This window comes from Humulus lupulus, chromosome 2 (genome assembly GCF_963169125.1).
Source record: "Humulus lupulus chromosome 2, drHumLupu1.1, whole genome shotgun sequence".
NCBI lineage: Eukaryota > Viridiplantae > Streptophyta > Magnoliopsida > Rosales > Cannabaceae > Humulus > Humulus lupulus.
In genome coordinates, this window is record NC_084794.1 from 189,431,760 (window position 1) to 189,452,512 (window position 20,753).

General features: G+C 38.5%; 1 protein-coding gene across 1 annotated transcript; it reads left to right on the plus strand.

Annotated features, from left to right (window-relative positions):
• Positions 1-2,559: 2,559 nt before the first annotated feature.
• Positions 2,560-5,494, plus strand: LOC133815019 (polyadenylate-binding protein-interacting protein 11-like). The gene is made up of 9 exons (XM_062247914.1): positions 2,560-2,568; positions 2,663-2,707; positions 2,903-2,975; positions 3,086-3,198; positions 3,304-3,363; positions 3,452-3,499; positions 3,599-3,713; positions 4,918-4,964; positions 5,474-5,494. The coding sequence occupies exons 1-9, from the start codon at positions 2,560-2,562 to the stop codon at positions 5,492-5,494; spliced, it is 531 nt and encodes a 176-aa protein (XP_062103898.1).
• Positions 5,495-20,753: the final 15,259 nt, after the last annotated feature.

The window sequence follows — 20,753 nt, forward strand, 5'->3', positions numbered from 1 at the left end:
TATGGCATTCCAGGTGCTGTGAGTTGGGATAGAATACCATGCTCCAGCATGAAAACTTTGAATTCTAAATCCAAATATTCATCACCTCGATCTGATTAAAATGCTTTAAGAGTCTTACCTAATATCTTCTCAACCTCAGCTTTGAATTCATGAAACTTACCAAAGGTTTTAGATTTCCTAAGCATTAGATAAGTATGACCATAACTTGAGTAATCGTCAATAAAAGTGATGAAGTACTCATACGCACCTCTTGCTTGTACATTGATTGGACCATATACATCGATGTGTACAATATCCAAAGGTTCTTCAGCTCTACTGCCTTTTGCTAAGAAAGGACGTTTGGTCATTTTGCCTTCTGAACAAGATTCACAAATTGGAAGAGTTCCAACTCTTAGTTCTCTTAAAGATTTATCTTTTGTTAATCAATTTATTCTGTCTAGTCCTATATAACCAAGTCTAAGATGCCAAAGATATGTGTCATCCTCATTTGAAACTTTTTGTCTTTTGTTTCCTTTCTGTTTAGCTACTTTAAATAATTTCGAGTTATTTAGTGATTGTTCTATTAATGAAAGAGTTAAAGTCTGAATATTCATTTGCATGTCTAAAGAAAAATTAAGAATAGTTAAATTATAAATAAAACATTTGAAAGTCAATAAATGCAATAAAATTCAAAATACTAAAAGAAACAAACTAAAACATTGTTTAAACAGCAATAAAGTTTTCTTTAAAAAAAAACAAAAGAACTTTAAAATAAAATGACTTTCTTCGGCACTTTCTTGAACTAGACGCTTTCTCTCTCTTTGACTTCATGAACATCATCAAAAATCTTCTTTGAATCATAAGATTCAACTATCTACATGGAATAGTAAACATTTTTAGTGGACCATGAGTGTAAAATTCAGGATGATAGATCTTTTTCCACTTAGTTATAAGAATAAATAAATCATATTTACCTCTCCTATTCTTCATCATTTCAGTGATTATTTTACGCTTGGCCGATACGATTTAATTCTCATAAAATCACTTATCATACATGTGTCCATATATAGCATGGATGACCTCTCATATATCATATGCATATTTAAGGATTTGTAAAGTATTTTGGACTCTATATTTACTTATTGGAGCAAATAGTACCTTGCCATATGATTTATTTTCAACCACTTGGCATACTCAAATTAATCATTCACTGAAGCTTCTAATTATGGTTCTTGAATTGGTGGTGTTTTAACAACTTCCATCAAATTCTCTCTTTGCAATAATATATCGATATCATGTCTCAAAAATGTTATATTTTCATCATTAAGTTCAATTACTACATTGCAATCGTTTTGAGATATTTTAATTGAATGAAATAAAATACAATAATGTTACTATTTGAAAAATATCAATAATTTGAAAGTAAATATGATGCATGATTGCAACGATTAAAACACATAAACTAACATTTACTATTACACCATAAAACTACCCAACAAATAAAGTGTTGCCTTATGGTCGCTTAAGTTAAATTCAGATAGTTTATAAGACAGTCTTATCTTTATTATTTAAAACATAAAATAACTCTTTATTTTCTCTTTTAAAAATAAAGTTCTGCTTGTTTGGTCAAGATGAAATTATCCACCACAAAAGGTTAATTGCATCTTTGTAAGTGTAAACCATTATTTCATAATTCATGACTTGACTTAGAGAGTGTTGCCTTATGGTCGGTCAAGCCTAAAATGCATCACTCTCTCCTATCTTTGCAAGAAGCCAACCTTGGTATTAATATGTCTAGAAACATTGCTTAGCGGAACGAAAAAAGCCGCCTTGAGGCCCTATTCATATCTCACGGTGTTGTACTAATAATGGAGCCATAGGTCACATTGAGATGTTCACCTTCTCTACTTACTATTTTAGAAAAAAAATGTGTTTTATTAAACTAACACTACACCAAATACCCCTTATCATAACATAAGAATATAATACTATTGAAAAAGCATTATGATATACATATATGTGGTAAAAGAAAAAAAAATGGCGAAAATCTTGTAAAAGTTATATTTTTTCCCAAGCTAATTCCTTTTTTCCTAGCCTGCCTATAACTCCCTTGTTTTCTTCTTCACACCCATCTGCGCCTCTCCCTGCATCGAAATCTTCCATTTACGCAATACCCACATTTGAATCGACCAGTCCCTTCTAAACGATGACCCTTTTATGCTCTACGCCATCTGCAATGACCAGTTCGAGCTCGGCATTGAGGCCAAGCAGCTTCCCTATAAGCATCTCTACCATCCCGACTACATTCTGCCCTGGCTTGCTCACCATAAATCCTGCCCCATTTGTCAGTTCCGGTTACCTGTAGAGCAAGCCAATCGAGGCTTTTTTGGGTCCCCGGAAAGGGTTTTGAGGTTAGGGGACTTGATGATGGGGGATGAGGACTGGTTTGATTACGCTAGTACTTTGAGATATATTGCTAGGAGCCACGATCTTCTGTGTTCCGCTGGGAATGGTGGTAGCGGCGGCGTTTAGGGCTCATTCTCTCCCAACCAGATTGTGGAGGTGGAGACAGAGACGGAGATGGAAGCGGTCTCCAGTTGTCCAGTTGTGGGTAGAGCTCGTATAAATGGTGAAGAGGGAGAGTTGAGTTTAAGTCGCGGGGTCATTGCTAACTGGGACATAGGTCACTGAAGAACAGCTTGCAGCTCTTTTTGTCACTTGTGAACAGGTGGTTGCTCTAATCTTATGATATCTGAACTGTTTACAATTCTGTGTTTTCATTGTTTCTCTTACTCTCTGATTGTTCTTTCCCCTTTAATTGTTGAAAAAAATGATGAATGTCGTAGTAGAAGCTCTGTGAGAGTGCGATTTTAATTTGGATTTGGAACTATTTTTCTTATATGCTTTTATTTCCATTATGAAGGTTCTTGATTGCCGAATTTGTGGTGATCCAAACTTAGTACTTCATTTTTCCTTCATTGAGTTCACTGATGAAGGTAATTTTGACCTTATAAGATCAACTGGCCTGTCATTGTGAAAGGGTCTTTAGATCGGTTATGAATGCTAGGACATTTTGATCAATTTCAGTTTTATATCTGATTAATAGAAGGCGCAAGGGCTGCTTTGAGTCTCGCAGGGACAATGCTTGGATTTTACCCTGTTAGAGTACTGTCCTCTAAGACAGCTATTGCACCAGTTAACCCAACATTTTTGCCAAGGGTATAGAGCCTTGTTGTTATGACTATTGCCTTTTTTTTTAACTCTAGAATGCATCAGTCATTTCCATTTTATAATCTATCAATTGAGTACTGTTTTTCATTGCAGACTGACGATGAATGTGAGATGTGTGCAAGAACCATTTATTGTACAAATATTGACAAAAAGGTGATTTTCTTCTAGTCTGTAGTTGAAAATGACCCATAGCACTTATATGTGGAACTTCTTACATGTTTATTGGGTTTGTCTTGGGTAGGTTGCTCAAGCTGATGTTAAACTCTTTTTTGAATCGGTCTGTGGAGAGGTTAGTGCTTTTGGCAACACTTTCTCTTTCTTTTATAATTCTAAAATCCTTGATACCATTTGTGAGGGGATGCATTTATAAACATATATTCTAATGCAGGTTTATCGCCTAAGGCTGCTTAGGGACTATCATCATTCTACTCGTATTGCCTTTGTTGAGTTTGTAATGGTATCTATCTGTTTCAATATTCCTACATTCAATATTCTATTTTTGTGTATTATATGCTTTCTTTTCCACCATTTTCAACTATTATATTTAATGTATAAATTAGGGAAGGTCTATTGTGACAAGTGAGGTTTTCAGATGACCATGTCATTTTTAGAGAATGTTTTAATTCTTGAGAAGAAGGTTGACAAATAGGATGATTTGTTACTTATTCGAAATTTTTATTTTCCATCCGAAGCCTGTGCATTGTCAAATGGAAACATTCACTACACCAAATGTCATATTCCATAATACATGATTATAAGAGTATTTAAAAAGTATTATAATAAGTTAAAGTGTTCAGCCAAAAAAAAATAAGCAGATAAATGTATTAAGGGCGAGGCCAAAAATATAGTAAGTGGGTAAGTGAAAAATTGAAATGGGAGTGGTGAAACAAATATCCCAAATTTCTCTCTCTCCTTTTTCTTTTGTTTCGCCAAATCATTCTCTATCCCATTGTTCCATCTTCGTTCGACAAAAATTCTCCCACCTCTCTCTTACATTCACTTTTTGGTCATAATCGTAATAGATGAGGTGAGGGTTTTAGAAATCTGTTTTTAATTTTTTGGAAAAGTCTTGGTCTTCTCTTGGTAAGTTTCATTATCTCTCTCTAATAAAGAGTATAGGGCAAGATAAGTTTTCTTTCGTGTTTTGTTTAATGAATAAAGCTCTTTGAGTTTATTCTAAGTTTAAAATGTATGAATATAGTCTATTAGATCTAAAAAAAAATTATTTGCATTTTTTATTAGGTTTCTCGTGAGTTCCTCTTTACTTTTTTAACATTGTATTTTTTTGGGCATTTTTTGTATGATTTTTGGTTGATAGCACAAACAAAATCTGGGTAAGAATTCTTTGTGTCATTTTGATTTCTTTCTCTTTCTATTATATGGATATATATATATATACTCTTGTTTTATTGGGTTCTTTTTATGTGGCCCATAATATATTTTTTTTCTTTGTTGGAATGTAATCCAAAGTTGGCAAGTTATTGTAACAAAAAGTTAAAGTAAATGATATATAACAAAAAAGGTTTATGTTGATAACTAAATTACTTTGCTTATTAATATTTATGCTGGCTAAAATGATGAAGGGTAAATCATTTAGTGTATGCCCAAATATTTTCAAGGTGATATATTTTTGCTTGTTTTTTTATTTTTAAAAGTTGGGTTTGGTTTCACTTGTTTTTTTTCTCTTGGTTTTTTTTTCTTCTTCAGATTTCTCTATTTATTTTGAGTATGGAGTTGCTATGTTTCTTGTTCTTGTAATATTCACTTGTTTATCTCTTGTCACTTTACTCCTTTTTATATAAATAAACTTTAATTACTTTTACTTTTATTAGTTCCAAAGTGTAGTCCACATTGAAGCAAGTTTTGCTAATACCATATGGTGGATAGAAACATCCTCATTCTTATTATGTTGGTGATCTAACATAAGTAAAGAACTATTTTGGATATGTAAAGGTTTGTTATTGTTAATGAGACTAAATTTTTATTTGAGTGAATTTCCTCTGTATTTTCTCCTACAATCTATTTTGTTTGTGGGTTTGTTAGGATGGTGTGATATAGGATCACTATTGTGTTGTTAGTAGATAGCCTATCTTCACAACTTGGTTATATATACTTCAAAGCATCTATAATCGTGACCAAGGTCATTTTCTACTTCTCTGGCATAGTGACCTCACATTAATAATATTTATTTTTATCATATCCTTAACTTTCATATAATGATTTAATATCTTTATCAATCTTTTAATCTGTTTCTCATTTGCAGTATGTTTTACTTTTGCAATGATACACTTTCATATCTCCTTTTATTCTCGTGTGTTTTAATGTCGTAGTTTATAGTTTTTTCTTTGGAAACTTAAGTAGTTTATCTTTATTTCATATAAAATTGATCGTTCCATACATTGAGAAGAATACTTAATGTTCTAAGGTCATGCCCAAAAATCCTGCCTTTGAAGAAATTAGTTTTCATGTCTTCCATTACTACAACGATTTGCACTAGAGAACCAGTGGCACCAGATGTGTTAGTTGAGGAGACATGAGAGCATCATATCCTATTTTCTATGAGAAATCAATGGTGAGTACATGTGTTTGACACTAGTACTATACACCCATATATAGGCATGTTAAACTATGATTATGGACTGTATTAATTTAGGCGTGTCAAATATAATAATTGTAATTCTTATGTGAGCTATAATATCAATTAGATTCTATATGTTGATTATATTTGTGGTGCCAAGCCCTTGATTTCTTAAAAACAATGGAACACTGTGGCCTATCAAAAGCTAGAGGATCAATAACCTTGATTCTTTAACAAATAAGCTATCACAGTGGCCAATCCTTAGTAGCTGTTTGCTTATGGTATTATGAGTAGAAGGCAAAGCTGGAGGAGGCTTTGATGGTTGTGACATTTTGGGGAGAACTTTATTGAGTATGCGAGTAAAGAAGGTACAAGTTCATTCCTTTCGTTTATTAGTCAAACATTGTTAAATTATTGAATATAATGTCTAGTTCAAATGTTCAATTACTTGAAAATGAAAAGATTTATGCTCTGTTATATGGAGTTTTTGTGTTTTGTTTCTTGTTTCATCATGCATAATCATTTATCTGTTTCATTAAATTTCTCTAATTTTTTTCTTACTTAAAAATAGTTTTTAAAGGTATTCTAGAATTCAGATATGCTCTTGTCCCTATGATTACATTGTCGGGATAGTTATGCATTGGGCTTGGCAGTATAAGAACAATAATCAAAGTCTTAGATCTTTGCATATGGATTTTGCAAGTGTTTTTCTCTAGTTTGTGATATAAACACTGGTTTTGTTTTATTGCACTACAACAAATTCTCCTTTCCACAACTTGTGAATATAAGCTTTTTCAAAAAGTATTATAATAAGTCATTAAAAAGCGGTAAAATTGGATTTATGAAAATGAAAGGCAGGACTAAAAATTTTAAGCGGCAATTGAAAAAAATGTGTTATACTTTTCACCCATATCCCATTTTTCTTTCTCTCACCAAAATCACTTTGTCTGATAGCTTCTCCATCGCACAACTCCACCTACACCTCCATCTCCATCTCCATCATAGCCTTTGTTTCTCTTCTCTCCCCAAAATTGACATTCCTCATCTTCTCTATCTAGATATACACTACTTTAAAGCTTTGACTGAAATATGTAAAGACGATTGAGCTAGAGATTCACAGAGAGAAAGATCAAGGGCTAAAAATGATAAAATTTTAAAAGGTAAGCTAAGCAATTTTTTGTCTTCAATTTTCTTTTCCAAAACACCTCATTCATGAGTGGGTTGTTCTCTACAAAGATAATATCATATTTATTATTTTTCTGTCATTATATTTTGGTATTTTTGTGTTTAGAATTTTTTCAGGTTCCATTAAATGATATCCACCTCACATCATGGGTTTTACTAGCTTCAGATTTGTGGCAGCTGGTGATTCTATAAAATTATAACATAATTTATGTAGTACTAGTTTGATTTGTGAGATTTTAGTTAATTGGGCATTTTATATGTTCAAAGGATTTCCCTGAAAAACTCCATTTTCTAAGTTCTCGTCATTAGTTTTCCTTCTTAATATTTTATTTTATTTTATCAATTTTTAGTTATTTTTTGAAGTTGGGGTCTACTTTTGGGTATTATTGTGGGTGTTTAATTAATCTATTTATTCTATGCTTGTAATGACCCAACTATTATGAAATAGCAAAATACTTCCAAGAAATATGATTAGTACAAGTACATAATGAAAAAAGTTGGTAGCATTTGAGGGATTAAACTATAGCAATGAAAGAAAATATATATATGGGATTATATAGTGTTGACGGTGAGAACTCGTCAACGAAGTTAAGTTGGAAAAATTATCAAATCAAGATCGCTAATCGGAAAGCTGTAAAAACTTGAACAATAACTCAAGAACAATGATGGAACAATAATGGAGAATTCAGTCTTTCATTCACACTCAAACCTCTGCCACCGTAAAATTTCCAACCCCTTTTCAGGTGGTCTTAGAGTTCATTTTATAGTAGGCTTTAATGGCCTTAGGTACATAGTGGTCCAGGGGACCAAGTGGTACATACGTACTGTGTCAGGGGAGTGGCTTCAGAGGTCGTGGTCGTACATCCCGTACAGGAGCAGGTGTCAGGAGGATGTCTCCACTACTTGTCTGTACCCATGTCTGATGCGTGGTGGCAGGCGTAGTGGCGCAGGAGGTAGTGGTGTCGGCTCTGACCTATGGTCGTAGACGTACGAACCACAACTCATATCCTTGCATACCCACTCCTGGCATTCCCACTACTTGTCTGGTAGGTGTACTATATCCGTACTCTGACTTCTTTAGGTTTGTAGGTACATTCCATATTCATGCATGTACCTTGCCCCTTGTGAGTATTCTCACCTCCAAGGCCATGGGGCCGAGGCCATGGGCGAGGCCATGGGGCGAGGCCATGGGGCGAGGCCATGGGCGAGGCCATGGGGCCGAAGGCATAGGCGAGGCCATGGGGCCGAAGGCATGGACGAGGCCATGGGCGAGACGGGCCTTGCGAGGCTACTGAGCCTTGGCATCTATGCCTTGCCAACGTGGGCCACTTGGCATCGACTCCATGAGAAACGAACCCAGACTCGTGTTGTGATGGCGCGATGGCTTCCCGAGACAACGGTGGCCTAAGGGCCTTGCCTCGGCCTCATACTTTCCCTTGATGGGATTATGAGCATCAACACTTACCCCCCAGTCTAGGAGAGTACCTTTAGGTGCTCTGGTAGACTATTCACCTTGGCTCCTATAAATAGGCCCTCATGCATGGCTTAATATTTTCACCTTACTCCTTTGGCTTAGTGGTGCATAGACCCTTATTCCTTTCAAGAGGTAAGGGGTTCAATCCCCCACAACCTCACTTTCACCATAGTTCTTTTCATTTGTTTTATATATTTTTTCACTTCACCCCTTTTTTTTTTTTTTTTTTACATATGAGCTAATTTCTTGGTGTGTATATTTTATGACTAACACACCTTTTGGTTAATTCTTGCAGACACGCATTTTCGACGCTTTGGTGCTTTTCGCTCCCCGACCTTCTTTGGACCCCAACTTCGTTCTTTTAATCACTTGAGGTATATTTTCTTTCCTTCTCCCTTTTATTTATTTATTATTTTTTTTTATATCGGGTCCAAACTAGCAGTACTTGGGATGGGGTACGTTAGTCTGAGCTTGTAGTGAGTTTGACCATATGCACGCCCCTCCGCTTTGTTGTTTTTTTTTTATACCCTGTAGTAGGCCATTTAGGGCGTTTGCCTCTAGAGGTATTAAGCCTATTCCTTTGTGTTTTGTAGCCTTCCCCTAGTTTATACGTGAGCCCCTTTTTGCTATTGGGACGTGGTTTCATGGCCAGTGACGGCCCGTCCGACATACCCCCAAGGGCTGAGTTTATCGACCTGTCCTCAGACTCAGAGTCCCCCGAGGGCAACCCTCACCAGGACTATGACTCCTTAAGGCAGGCCTGCATCCGCCACCTTGAGTGTATGGCTGAACTTAGGCGTAAAATTTGGGTGGTGGAGAGCGAAATTGACTCGGTGTCGATAGGAGATGGAGGACCTTCACCCCTGGGTCTTAGTGACCACATAGCGCGTCTTAGGACGACCCTTTTTGAATTGCAATGGGAGTTAGAATTTATGGAGGGACACATTCCGCCAGAACCTCCTACTCCCTCTTCGCCTGATGACAGTCATGGGGCTGCTAGCTCCTCTCCCCAGCCCCTAGTCTCAGTTTATCCTAGCTTAGTGCTTCTGTCATCGCTCCCTCGATGGAAAACTCTTGCTAGGAAGAAAAAATGGAGGGTTAAGTGTTCTGCCCTTTCCTCACATATTTCTTTTGATTTTGCAGATATGTCGAAAGCACGCAGACAGGTGTCCGTCCAGGAAGAGGACGACGCCCCCCTACTGGCGTCCAGTCTAGTGTCACACGTGTCTCCGAACAAATTGAAGACAATCGTGAAGCACTACCGAGTTGCTCCAGAGTACGCCTTGCATGTTCCTCAGGAGGCCTGCCAGGCCGACCGCCCTGGGAAGGGCTTTGTGGCCTTGAGTGAGCAGATTTTGAAGGCGGGTGGCACCATTCCTCTGCACCCATTTTTCGTGGCGATTCTCAACTACTTCGATTTGTCCCCCCTTCAACTGTTGCCCAACAGTTGGTTGACTTTAAGTTGCCTTTTCATTTGGTTCAAGGGTAACGTCCAACGCGCCCCGACGGCGCAGGAGGTGCATTCCTTGTATAACCTTATGGGAGTGCACATGTCCAAGGGCTTCTACTACCTGCAGAAGGCCAACAGTGAGCTTCCCTTAATAGAGGGCTCGGTGTCCAACACAGGGCCTTAGAAACAAGACTTTTTCTGGGTAGAGGGGCCTCTCTCGGTTCGTGAAGGCTTTCGCGCCGGCCCTAGTAAGTATCCTGGTCGTTCTCTTCTTCTTATTAGAACTTACTGTTTTGCACTCTTGCTTGTACTGACATTGGCGTGGATCTTGTAGGGAAATTTGCTGATCCCTCGATCATTGAGCCGGAGGCGGAGGCCATAAACAAACTCATTACTGCAGACCTCGCCCTGAAGAAGGCAGCGGTCCTATTTACTGTGGTGAATCTCAACCGCCACCAGCTGTCCCCGGTCTCTGACCCCAAGTTCCTGTGGTCAGTTACTTGGTCTAAGAAGGCTATGGCTATGCCGGCTGGGCCGTCCCTACACGACGGTGAGGTCGATGAGGAGATGGAGGATGCCCCCCTCGAATGTGGGGGGTCTCATCAGCGCCCCCTATCCCCCGGGGGATGCCCTCCCTATGGCTCCCACGGCCAGGACATGGCCTTTCAATCTCTGGACCCGCAGGCCACGGCGGGATGTTACGCTCCCCCTGGCCTTGATGGCTGTGACGCCTTCCCCCAGGTCCCTCATGACATTGGCTTACCGGATGCTGATTTCATCAACCTCGCGGAGCCCCCTTCCGATGTACCAGGATCTCAGTTTTTCTCCTTCCCTGCGCCTCCTCCTGCCTCGGCGAGTGGGTCGTCCGTTCCTGTTCAACCAGATGCTCCTGGCACGGAGGCGGAGCCTTGGGTGACCAGGATGGCCTCAGCTTATGGGCAGCGTTTCATTCAAATAGCCTCGGGCCTCCCTGTCTCCGACTGGAGGGGTCTAGGGAATGTGACTCAACCAGACCTTGGGGAGACCCTAAGGCGTGCCGCGACCTGGGTGAGGTCTTGCACCTTGCGTTGATTAGTATTATGTATAGATGTACATGTGTTTTTTCTTTTTGTTACTTATCGCTGACGCCATTGACTTTCTTGTGTAGGTCTACATCGTGTCTCTTCGGCATGCTGATACGTCCGGCGTCCTCTCCGCATCTACTGCTGAGAGGGACGACCTCATGGCCCAGGTCCAGGAGCTCGAAAATGAGCTTAGCGAAACCAAGGTTCAATTGTCAAAGGCCCGGACTAAGTCTGCCAACTTGTCCTCGAAGAGGGAGGAGACGAAGGCCAAGATCAAGGAGCTAAAGGGCAAGGCTAGACGCTTGGAGTGTGAGCTCCGGGGGGTCAAGGCCACCGCGGCTGCGTCGCAGGAGAGGGTTGCTCAACTGGAGACTGAAGTTGAGGCCCTTAGGGCCGAACTCCAGTCGGCTCAGGAGAAGAACGCTTCCTTGGAGGCGGAGAGGGCTTCCTGGGAGGCGGCGAGGGCTTCCTGGGAGGCGGCGAGGGCTTCTTTGGAGGCGGAGAGGATCACCACCGAGCGCAGGTCTATAGATCGTGCTCTTTTCAATGTGTGGAGGCAGGATCCCAACTTCAACTTCTCCTCTTTTGGTGAACAGGCCGTTGCCCGAGCGGCTTGGTGGAGTGCTCACTATGGGAGGCCTTGAAGTAGTCTTGCTCTTTTTTTTTTGTTTTCTTTTTATTTTGTAACATCATTATCAGTGCTACTTTTCTGTTGGTAACTCTTGTACTATCCCGAGAACTCTCTTTTTTTTTCTAATGTATAAATACATATGTTGTTGTTTATTTCTTGTTCTATTGTATTTGAGGCCATTTTAAACCTGTATGATGGGGTTTAGTTGGTTCCCCTCTTTTATCTATCAGGCTGGAGGTCCTTTGGAGCCCATGTGAGAGGGTTCACTGGGACCTCTTTTGGTGCCTCTTGGTTGCTTTTATAAGGATATTTTGACCCCTTGGGTCTTAGTTATCCTTTTATGTTTTTCTTGCGCGTGCTTATTATTTCTTTGCGAGAAGCGTCCTTCTCGTCGTTATTCATAGTACTATTTTTACAAGGGTCTCCTTTGGGACCCTTTTTGGCTAGGCGGCTTGGTGGCCGCTCTAGACTTATTATTATTGTCGTCACCATACATTTTTTGTAAGTCCCTATGGCCTCCCTTGGTGTTCGTAAGGGTAGCTAATCCTTGCGATCCCAAGGGATACCTTGTAAGGACTTCGTTTAAGGCCCTGGTATAAGGGGTCCCTTTGGTTTTGGGTCACTTCCTCTTGATAGAGGGCCTTTTTTAAGATACTCTTGGTAGAGGGTCCTCCTTTTTAGGAGGGCTAGGGGTCCTCTTGGTAGAGGGTCCCTTTTAGGGGCCTCGTTTTTAGGAGGGCAAGGGGTCCCTTTTTAGGATCCTTTGTTATAGGGCCCTTTTTAGGTTCCCTTTGCTAGCCGCCTGTTGTCGCCTCCTATCCTGCCCCCCAAGTGTCTGGTGAAATTTATTTCGGCAAGCACTTTGGCTGATGCCTACGTAGCGAAGGAAAATAATACATGAGGTTGTGAATAATTTTACCCATAACATGCAGTTCCATTCATCACATTCATAATAAATGGTCTCATACAAATAGTTGCAACAGTACATATGAGGTTTTCATATAAAACAAAAATAAAAAGACTCACACCTACTTAGGAGGCTATCTAAGTAACCTCTTTGATTTCTTCCTATCATATCAAGGCAGCGTGCCACACTTGTTCTTTTACCATCGGACATGGGCGCCTTACTGGTAGTACTTTCTCAGGTGCTCTACGTTCCATGCTCGGGGTATGATGGTGTCATCCATGCGAGCCACCTTGTAAGTGCTCGGGGGGATGCACTGAGCAACCTGGTAGGGCCCCTCCCAATTCGCCCCTAGCACTCCTGCACCTGGGTCTCATGTGTTTGGGAGTACCTTCCTTAGCACCAGGTCGCCAACTCTGAAAGTTCTCTCTCGCACCCTCGAATTGTAGTACCTTGCGGCGAACTGCTGGTATACCGCCACCCTCATTTGTGCTTTTTCTCTCTTCTCCTCAAGCATGTCTAAGCTTTCGGTCAGGGCTACGCGGTTGGCTTCGTCTCCATATGCCTGTACCCTGTGGGACTTGACTCGCATCTCGACTGGGAGCACAGGCTCGCACCCATAGGCCAAGGAGAATAGGGACTCCCCAGTAGTCGTGCGTGGGGTGGTTCTGTAAGCCCACAGCACATTTGGTAGCTCATCTACCCAGGCTCCCTTCATCTTTTCTAGCTTTGTCTTCAGGTTATTCTTAAGGACTCTGTTTATGGCCTCCACTTGTCCATTGGCCTGGGGATGCACAACCGCGGAGAAACTCCTCCTTATGCCCCTTTCCCTACAATATTCATCGAAAGCTCCTCCCTCGAACTGGGTACCATTGTCGGAAATAATCTTGTAGGGTACTCCATATCGACACACAATGAATTTGTTGACGAAAGAGGTGATGTGCTTGGTGGTTATCTTCACAAGGGGTTCTGCTTCTACCCATTTAGTGAAATAATCCACTGCCACCACCGCGTACTTCGCTCCACCCCTGCCTGTAGGAAGAGCGCCGATTAAGTCTATCCCCCAGATAGCGAAGGGCCACGGGCTGGTCATGCTGGTCAGTTCGCTTGGGGGTTTCCGAGGGTAGTTGGCGTGCCTCTGGAATTTTTCGCATTTCATGGCAAAGTCATGCGCATCTTTCTCCATGGAGGGCCAATAGTATCCTTGTCTCATGGCCTTCCTAGCCGTGGAGGGTCCGCTCTCGTGGTTGCCGCACTCTCCCTCATGTATCTCCTGTAACACTTTCAGCGCCTCCTCCTCTTCTACACACTGCAGGAGTGGCATTGAGAATCCTCTTTTGTAAAGGACCCCATCTACCAGGGTGTATCTTACGGCCTTGTACACCAGCCTCCGGGACTCGTTTTTATCCACAGGCAAGGTTCCTTCTTCCAGGTACCTCTTGATTGGCTCGGTCCATGATTCCCTCGGGACACTAATCATGTGCACGTCAACACCTTCGATACTGGGCTTTGGTAAGTACTCCACGGGTATTGATTCCAAGACATCACCGTCCTTGGTAGATGCTAACTTTGCGAGTGCATCAGCGTGGGTGTTCTTTTCTCTGGGGATTTGCTCTATAGTACATGCCACCAACCGTCCCAGATAGCCCTTCACCTTCTCCAAGTAGGCTACCATCTTGGGTCCCCTTGCCTGATACTCCCCCTTTACTTGGCATACTACCAATTGAGAGTCGCTGAAGATTTGAAGGCGCACCACTCTTAGTTCCTGGGCCAAACGCAAGCCAACTAGGAGCGCCTCGTACTCTGCTTCATTATTGGAGGCCTCAAACCCAAATCGGTTTGCGCAATACATTCTATGTCCCTCGGGCCCAGTCATCATGATGCCCGCTCCTGATCCTCCTTCATTTGACGCCCCATCAACGTGCAAGCTCCACTCCTCCGAACCTCCTAGCTCCTCCTCTGAAAATCAAGTTCATTTGATGATGCTAGTATATATTAGAAAGCTAATTTTAAATATATAAATAAAAAATAAAAATATAATAGAATAAATTAGTGTTATATAAATGAATATATAATGAGAATATAAACTTATCTAAATATTAAAATAATACAAAAAATGTGTTATAATATCTATTACAATAACACTTTTATAAGTAAAGAATTTTGTTATGCAAACTTCATTATATAACACAAAAAATGTGTTACACTAAAGTGTAGTATAACACAAAAAATGTGTTATACTAAAGTGTTGTATAACACAAATTTATAAGTATTGAAATGTGTTATATAATTGACTATAAATAATATAATTAAATACTTATCTATTTATTAAAATAACACAGAAAATGTGTTATCGTTGACAGTATAATAACACATCTATATAACAATGATAAAGTGTTATGTAAAGTACCCTGACCTACGATAACATAGTCGGTCTTAACACGTCAAAAAATGTTATGGTATGTTTTTATAACACATTTTTGGTCTTATTAAAAGCATTTTTTCTTGTAGTGTAATCAATTAATTACTAGTTTATTAATAACCCTATGAATGTAATTAATTACAAAATATATTTAATTATAAAAGAGCTTGCTTCTACAATTAATGTGATCTAAATAATTACCCATTACGTTCATCTAACTTTTGTAAAACCATTTTAAATAAAGTTGGTTATATTAAAGGCCTATAAAAACTATTGCATTTATTATGGTGTGACTTACCAAGTTTTAATTAATTTAATACTTAGTAGCTTACATGCAATTAATTTCTCCAAAACAATTTACATAAACAATTAGGACAATCCTAAATAATCATGTTTCTAAAATATGCATGTTTAACGAAACCTGTGTGGGGTTTCATGAATGACACTTGACTAATGCATGATCATGTTGTCAATCAAACATTAATTAACATTTATTTAAATAAATACAATAAATAAATAAACAAACAATAAATGATGAACGGAGTACTATTGGATATTTCTAAATTTACAACCCTTTGAAAAAATATAAATAAAATTATAAAATAGGCCTTTAGTTGTTTGTAAGACTCCATTAATGTTTCTCCTCTCTTTTAGGCTTTTTTTTTATATAATTCTTAAGAATTTTTTAAAAACTAATTAATTAGAAACTAACTATCTAGCTAATTTATTTAATTAAAAATAACTTGTAATTACATAACCATTTTTGTCATGAAATCTAGAGAGGTTTGAGAAAAGAGAAGTTATTGAAATTAGAATTTTAGGTTTAAGAAATTTTATCATTTCTTTTCTTGAGAGACAGTCTTATAGTTAACTACTTCATTTAACTTTTTCAAAGTATTGTTTATCTTCAACTTTATAAAGATAATTAACTAATTTAATTAGACTATTTAAAACTGAAATGTTACATCTATTTAATTATTTATTTTAGATCATATTTAAAAAGAATAATTAATTAGTCACTGTACAGTGAGTATGTCGTGAGCCACATTTTTGTTTTCCCTAATTTTCTTTTTTTTTTTGTTTAATTATTATTTCAGATAATATATTTATCCCAAAATAAATATCAGTCAATTCAAAATTAATTTTATTTTCAAATATTAGGTTTTAATAAATAAATAAATATCTTATCATAAATAAAATAATTATCAATCTCTCTCTATATTAATCCAAACATGAATAATATTTTTTTAACATTTAGTTTTTCAAAATAAAAATTATATAGTTAATTAATTAATTGTCAATAATTTTCTTATGAACATTTCCTTGCCTTGGAAAATTAATTCCTCTACAAATTAAGTCATTCTCCACACAAATCATTATTTTGACATCCTTTCCCTTGACAGTGTAAGATAGAGATGATCTAGGGACCATGAAACTATAATATGAAGCTCCAAAAAACCATATTATTAATTAAACTATTTAATCTAATAATCTTATTTATTAATTTCATGATTACTCAGCTATAAATATGGAATTGCACTCTAAGTATTTATAGAGTTATATTTACAGGGTTTTCTCTTATAGTCCATTGATATTATCGATAAATGTAGTTATGTCCTCCATTTATTGGTTGTTAATTAGAGCTGGTCAAAATTATTGTTCTACCCTTCTAATTTCCTCCTGATCCTTAAGTACAATTAATTCACTAATGAATAATTAATCTACAATCAAATTATAGTTTTGAGTTCAATGACTATTCAGTTCTAGAATTAACCCTTAAGGGAACCAATATTCGATCTATTAGGAAAGTATGAGTTCCATTATTGTAATTCATGATCCCAGCCATTCATGATATTGGATCTCAAAAACAAAAGTCATTAGCCTCACTATACTAAGAAACCTTAACAAGTGAATCAAAAGATCTAATAAGCACAAATAAGAGTTCATGACTACTCAGGATTTAGATTGATCTACAAATTATCATATATTATGATAAGAATCAAATCTTTATGGAAAATGGTAAGTTTATAAAGATAATTAATCCATATATGTCTTGTCATATATAATCTCTATTATATACAGTACATTTACCAAGATGTCTATCCACATCAGTAATCTGAATCTAGATCACTTGCATCTCGTATGCTTAGTAAACTGCACTATTAGCCATTCATTAAAGATTCCTTACTTTAATATGTTACTGACTATTTTATTCATTATATATGATCTTAATTCTCTCGTACTAATAAAAGATTGTATTTTCATGAATGAATATGGAATTGTCTTGATATTATTATATAATTGATTCAAACAATAATTATAATATTCAAATATAATAAAATTGTACTTTTATTTAAATTAATAAAATGTCTTTACATGCTTCTAGGGAATTAATCATAACACTTTGTCCATCGGAACGACATTTTTCTTTTTCTTCGTAATATGCCACAACAAGTCGAGGTCGGAGACGTTAGAACGATCATATGCGTTGAGGTTTTCCACGGTAAAAAGATAGACAACCATCTTCTTCGTGACATACGCGTCAATAAAGGCATCAACACGCTTCAACTACGCATCAGGTACGTCAGGGATGTTGAGGTGCTCTAAACCACCAACTCAATTGTTAGCTCATCAACAATGATAATGGCAAAAAAAAAATTGGGATGCTTACTCGGGGAGGTGCGAAAGTGTTCACAAACTGGAGGGAGGCAATTGACAAAAAAGAAGTCATGTTTCGACGATCTGAGGTTGAAGACAGCTCCTTCGATCAAAGGGACCTAAGCGTTGGCCTTTTGCAGAAAATAGAAGCCATTTTATTTAGGAGTCAACATAAGGTTATACATCAAGTGCACCTCTTTCGCAGTTGGGGCGCGACCTGCACACTTCATAAATACCATGTATAGATAGCTAAAAGCAAACCAGATGTTTGGCGCCAACTGAAGTGGGGTAAGGCCAAAATACTTGAGTCCTGATGTGAAAAACGTGTGGAGAGGAACAGTTCTGTAACACCCTGGTTAGACAAGACCATTACACTGTGTGTATAAAATGGTGCTTAACTCACTAAGCGAGTCATTTGGACTTAAATTTGTAATTGAAAGCTAAAATAAGGTTAGGTATTAAAAATTTTGGTCAACGAAGTAATCAATTTTCATTAAAAGTGTTTAATTTATACAGAAGATCCCAAAAAGTGTTTACGGATTGATAAAAGGCAAATAAAATATAAACTAGCTGTCCTAAGCGGCAAAATAGGGTTCCACCCTAGTCCTTCCCAAGTAATCCCGACCATGGCGATCGAGCAGGCTGCATATGTACACACCGCTCCTAAAATTACCCAACTCATGGCTGGTCCAGCTTACTGTTGCTCTTACCTACACCACAAAGCACCTATGAGCCAAGGCTCAGCAAAAGAAAACTTAAATCAATAGATTCGAATAAGAAAAAAAAATATAAATGACAAATTTAGCTACAATAACCCTACTCAATCAAACACATAGTCCAATTTCAACAGCCAATGAGTTAGACAAGTGCAGACTACACTTCTAATTATTTAGGTGGCGTTCAGGCCAGACAAGTGCATATTGCACTCCCTGGTTGCCCTAACCAAAATGGCCCGCGTTCCGCACACTTGCTGTGACGCCGACTCTCTCAGGTCGAGCTTTCAAATCTTATTGCCGACCTCGACTCTCTTAAGCCCGAGCTTTCAAATCTTATTGTCGACCCCGGCTATAATGCCCCAAAATCCCTAATGCAGTTTAATGGCTGGATTAGTAGGCCGGGAGGGCCATAACTGTTTAATTATGCCATTAAATGATTATGTGCATGTTTATGTGAATTATATTATAATATGATGTTATATGCATGCATGTGGGTCCACATTTGAATATTAGGGTGTTTTGATAATTTGGCCTGTTAAGGGTATATTTGTATTTTTGGGTGCATATTGTGATTTGTGAATGAGATCCCATTATTATGGAGATATATTCGAGCTATTCGGCATGAGACGGTCTTATATTATGAGTTAGCGGTTTTGTCATAACGGGGGTCTTTTATTGGGATATTGGATAATGAGAAGGTTATTTGATGATAAATTGGGAGTTATTGAGATCAGGAGGAAATTCTAGAAGTTTTGACTATAATTTCCCTGGGGGTGTCTTCGGGACCCCGAGCACTAGGTTTTATTTGAGGTTACTTAAGCTTGAAGTAGCTTGTCAGATAGAACGTACGTTAGAAAAACCTCTCGTTCTTTCTCGTTAGTTCATTTTTACCGTTTGAAGCGTATTCGAAGAAATCTCAAGTTCTAGGAGTCAGAATCAAGCGAGGATCGAGGCATAGCGATCCTAGGGAAGATTATAAGCTTCTTGACCAAAGGATTTGACGAGAAATAACCCAATTAGAGGTAATCTAGGTTTTAAGTTTTGAGTTTTTAGAGTTTCTAAGCTTTGAATTGAATTCTGTGAATCGTTGAGTTTTTGGTTCGATTGAGCCTTGGGTTTTGATGGTTTTGGACCATTGGGAAGCTTGGGAACTTTGATTTGATGATTTGGAAGTGTTTAGGTATGTTTTTGGAGGCTTTGGAATGATGAAAAATGTGTTTGGGAATGGCTCTGGGTTGGGGGCCGCGGCCCTTGCTCGAAGAAGCAGGTGGAGCAGTTTTGCCCTTGCTGGGCGCCACGGGCCTTGGTGTTGGGTGCCGTGGCCCTTGCTTTAGGAATGGCTGGGGGCCATGGCACAAGGTGCTAGGGCTGTAGCCCTTGGGCAGGTTTGAGCCCGTTTGTATGTTTTGACCCTAGGAACATAGTTTTAGGCCTCAGAATTGTTCCTACTATTTGGATTAGTTTGGACTGATGTCTCGAAGGCTAGATATTGGTTTGGAAACCTATGTTGATCATTTTTATTGATGTTGTCCTGTATTTGATTATGACTAGGTGACCGCTAAAGGACTAAAAGTTGATCGTTCTCAAGGGTCGTTCTTTTATTCATTCTAGCTCGAATCTGAGGTAAGAAAACTGCACCCTGTGTATATATGACATGCGTGATTGTTATTGAGGCATGTTGATTGATAAATGTGGACATGGATTGCATATTAAATGCTAGTGAATGTTGCTTACTTGTATATGGTACTGACTAGTCAGGGACACTGACCTAAGAGTCAGAAATGGCGTAAGTGTCATGAACGCAGGGCCGAATGAAGATTAGATCTAATCGATATCAGTGATGAATGACTCTAAGGCATTAACGCTGGACCGACCCTAAGGTCGATGAACTTATAAGCGCTTGGCTAGTCTAAGACTTGTTACTGAGAGCCAGGGCCAAAGGCCTAGGTGACCGTTTGTCGCGAGCGACCCTAGCCTAAACCTTGCTCCTTATTGTCCCCAAGGGCAATATTGTCCTTTGCCACCATTTTCCCACTAAACCTCAAATTTCACTTAAGATTCCCAATTAATCCCACTAATCTTCCAAACATCAATTTTTGCCCTCAGTTATAACTCATATTCTTATACCCCAATAATTCACCAATTAACTAAAATACCCCTAGGCTCACCCCGAGCCGGGTATTTATCCCCAATGTGACTTTTCACCCAAATTGCTCACTAGGATCGCCTCGGGCCACACATCTCAAATATATCCACATAATAATGTGGTCTCACTCATAAATCATGTATAATACAAATATACCTCAACAGGTCAGAAATTACAAAAATGCCCTTTTTAACATAATGGGGCCTATAAGCACATTTAATACACTTAAACATGGATCAATAGCCATATCGTAATATAACTCATATAATTCACATATATAATCAAATTGAACTCGTACTAACACGTAATATCCTA